Source organism: Micromesistius poutassou (assembly GCF_964030765.1).
Source record: "Micromesistius poutassou genome assembly, contig: SCAFFOLD_710, whole genome shotgun sequence".
NCBI lineage: Eukaryota > Metazoa > Chordata > Actinopteri > Gadiformes > Gadidae > Micromesistius > Micromesistius poutassou.
Window position 1 is genome coordinate 22501 of NW_028177388.1, and position 2107 is coordinate 24607.

Below are 2107 nucleotides of genomic sequence, written 5' to 3' on the forward strand. Positions count from 1 at the left end.
ATGTGTTTTTGCTGGGTCTGTGTGTGTGTTTGTGACTTGGATATGTAGGAAGATGTCTACGTGTGAGTGCTTGGTGTGTGTGATTGGTGTGTGTGTGTGTGTGTGTGTGTGTGCTTGGCGTGTATGTGTGTGTGTTTGTGTCTGCCTGTGTGGCTGGGATGGGGTCACCTGTAGAAGCAGCAGAAGATGTCGAAGCGTCTGTCTTCTCGTCTGTACAGGTCCATGCTGAGGATGGCTGGGAAGATGAGCAGCACCATGGCAAAGTTGAAAACCACCACCACTGCCGCCTGAAACAAACACATAGGTGCGCGCGCACACACACACACACACACACACACACACACACACACACACACGCGTGCGCGCGCATAGAAAGACACCTGTTATTTTCTGGGTTTGGAAAATGTAAGAGACTTATTCCGGGGAGAAGAATATTAACTCAGCACCACAAAACGTCCCTGTAGTGCAAACTCAATTTCCACAAGAAGTGCTGTAATATTTCTTCTCTGGATGTTTTCGATACCGTAGTCAGTGCATCCAAGCTCATAGAACACATGGAACATAAAACATGAGCGTGTGCATTTAAAGTGTGCCTCCAAGAGCATAATGCGCATTTAAAACAGAGGAAAGAAAACCAGAATAAATCTTTCATATCACCATCTGTAAAGGCTGACATGGAAGAAGAAATAGCATTTGTATCTCGCCAAAACAAAAACACTACCACTGTGCACATGAAAAACTTGTGTGTGTGTTTGTGTGTGTGTGTGTGTGTGTGTGTGTGCGCGTGTGTGTAGTCCTGGAAGGTAGTGTTGGTGGTGTGGATTGAGGTTACATTGGGGCCCTGCCCAGAGTACAATCTGGATCTTGCGAGGTGCCAGAAACACACACACACACACACACACACACACACACGCACACACACACACACACACACACACACGCACACACACACACAATGTACTGTATGTCTGCCAGACCACCCAGTAAGCCAGAACCCCTGGGGGCCTGATGTGATGAACAGGCAAAACACACGCACACACACACACACACACACACAAAAAAAACACACAGAAATCAGACAAGTACGCACATCTTTGCTGGCAGCTTACAAAACTCTCTAACCTCCTACTTAACACACTCCTTAACACCGACCAGACAGACACACACACACACACACACACAGACACACACATTCACAGACACACACAGACACACACAATGAAATCCGTTTCGTTTAGCTTTCTTCACTTTTAGCTCACTATCCACTTTATCAGAGGTCTGAGAGACAGAGGCAGCGGGAGAAAATGAGAGGGAAAAAGACACACACGCATACACTCACTGAGTGACATACAGAGATAGACGACAAAGATATGATGGAGGAAACGCTGTGGAAAGATAACGATAGTCCTTTCTATAAGGACCATCTGCCAAATATCAGGTTTTCTGCACAATACGGAGAGCCCATGTACTCCCTCAACACACTCACACACACCCGCACACTCTTGACCGTCTTCTGACCTCAGACCCTTAGTGTGAGTGTCAGTGTCAGTGTGTGTGTGTGCGTGTGCGTGTGTGTGTTGAGGAATCATAGATTCTTCTCGTGTGAGTGGTGGTGGATTTGTGTGTCAATGAATGTGTGTGTATCGACATCAGTGCTAGACGGGAAAAACAGACATGAGATATAGAGGCAGAGAGAGAGATAGAGAGGGAGAGAGAGAGAGAGAGAGAGAGAGAGAGAGAGAGAGAGAAAGAGAGAGGGGAGTCAAATCACGTTGGAATATACCATAGGAAGTGCCTAATTCTGATAAAGACAAGAATGTGCTTTCAGAGCTTACACGTGGTATGCACACACACACACACACACAGACACACACAGACACACACATACTAGCATGCCAGATGATACTCATTTCTCTCTCGCACAGACAACGTTGAGCTCCTAGAAGAGAATCAAACACCCGACTGTGTGTGTGTGTATGTGCGTAAGCGTGAATACGTGTTTTTTTGTGTGTGTGTATCAGTGTGTGTGTGTTTGTGGGTATAAATGTGTGTGTGTGTGTGTGTGTGTGTGTGTGTGTGTGTGTGTGTGTGTGTGTGTGTGTGTGTG

The 2107-nt window shown here is 46.4% G+C and overlaps 1 protein-coding gene across 1 annotated transcript in view; it reads right to left on the reverse strand.

The window, feature by feature from the left end:
* The window catches only part of LOC311376173 (protein patched homolog 1-like), a 20604-nt gene extending 20326 nt beyond the window's left edge, over positions 1-278 (reverse strand). The window contains exon 1 of the mRNA XM_084491038.1: positions 169-278. Within this exon, the coding sequence (XP_084347164.1) occupies positions 169-257 (89 nt within the window). The 5' untranslated portion in view covers positions 258-278. The remainder of the gene's footprint in view (positions 1-168) is intronic.
* Between the last annotated feature and the right edge of the window lie 1829 nt (positions 279-2107).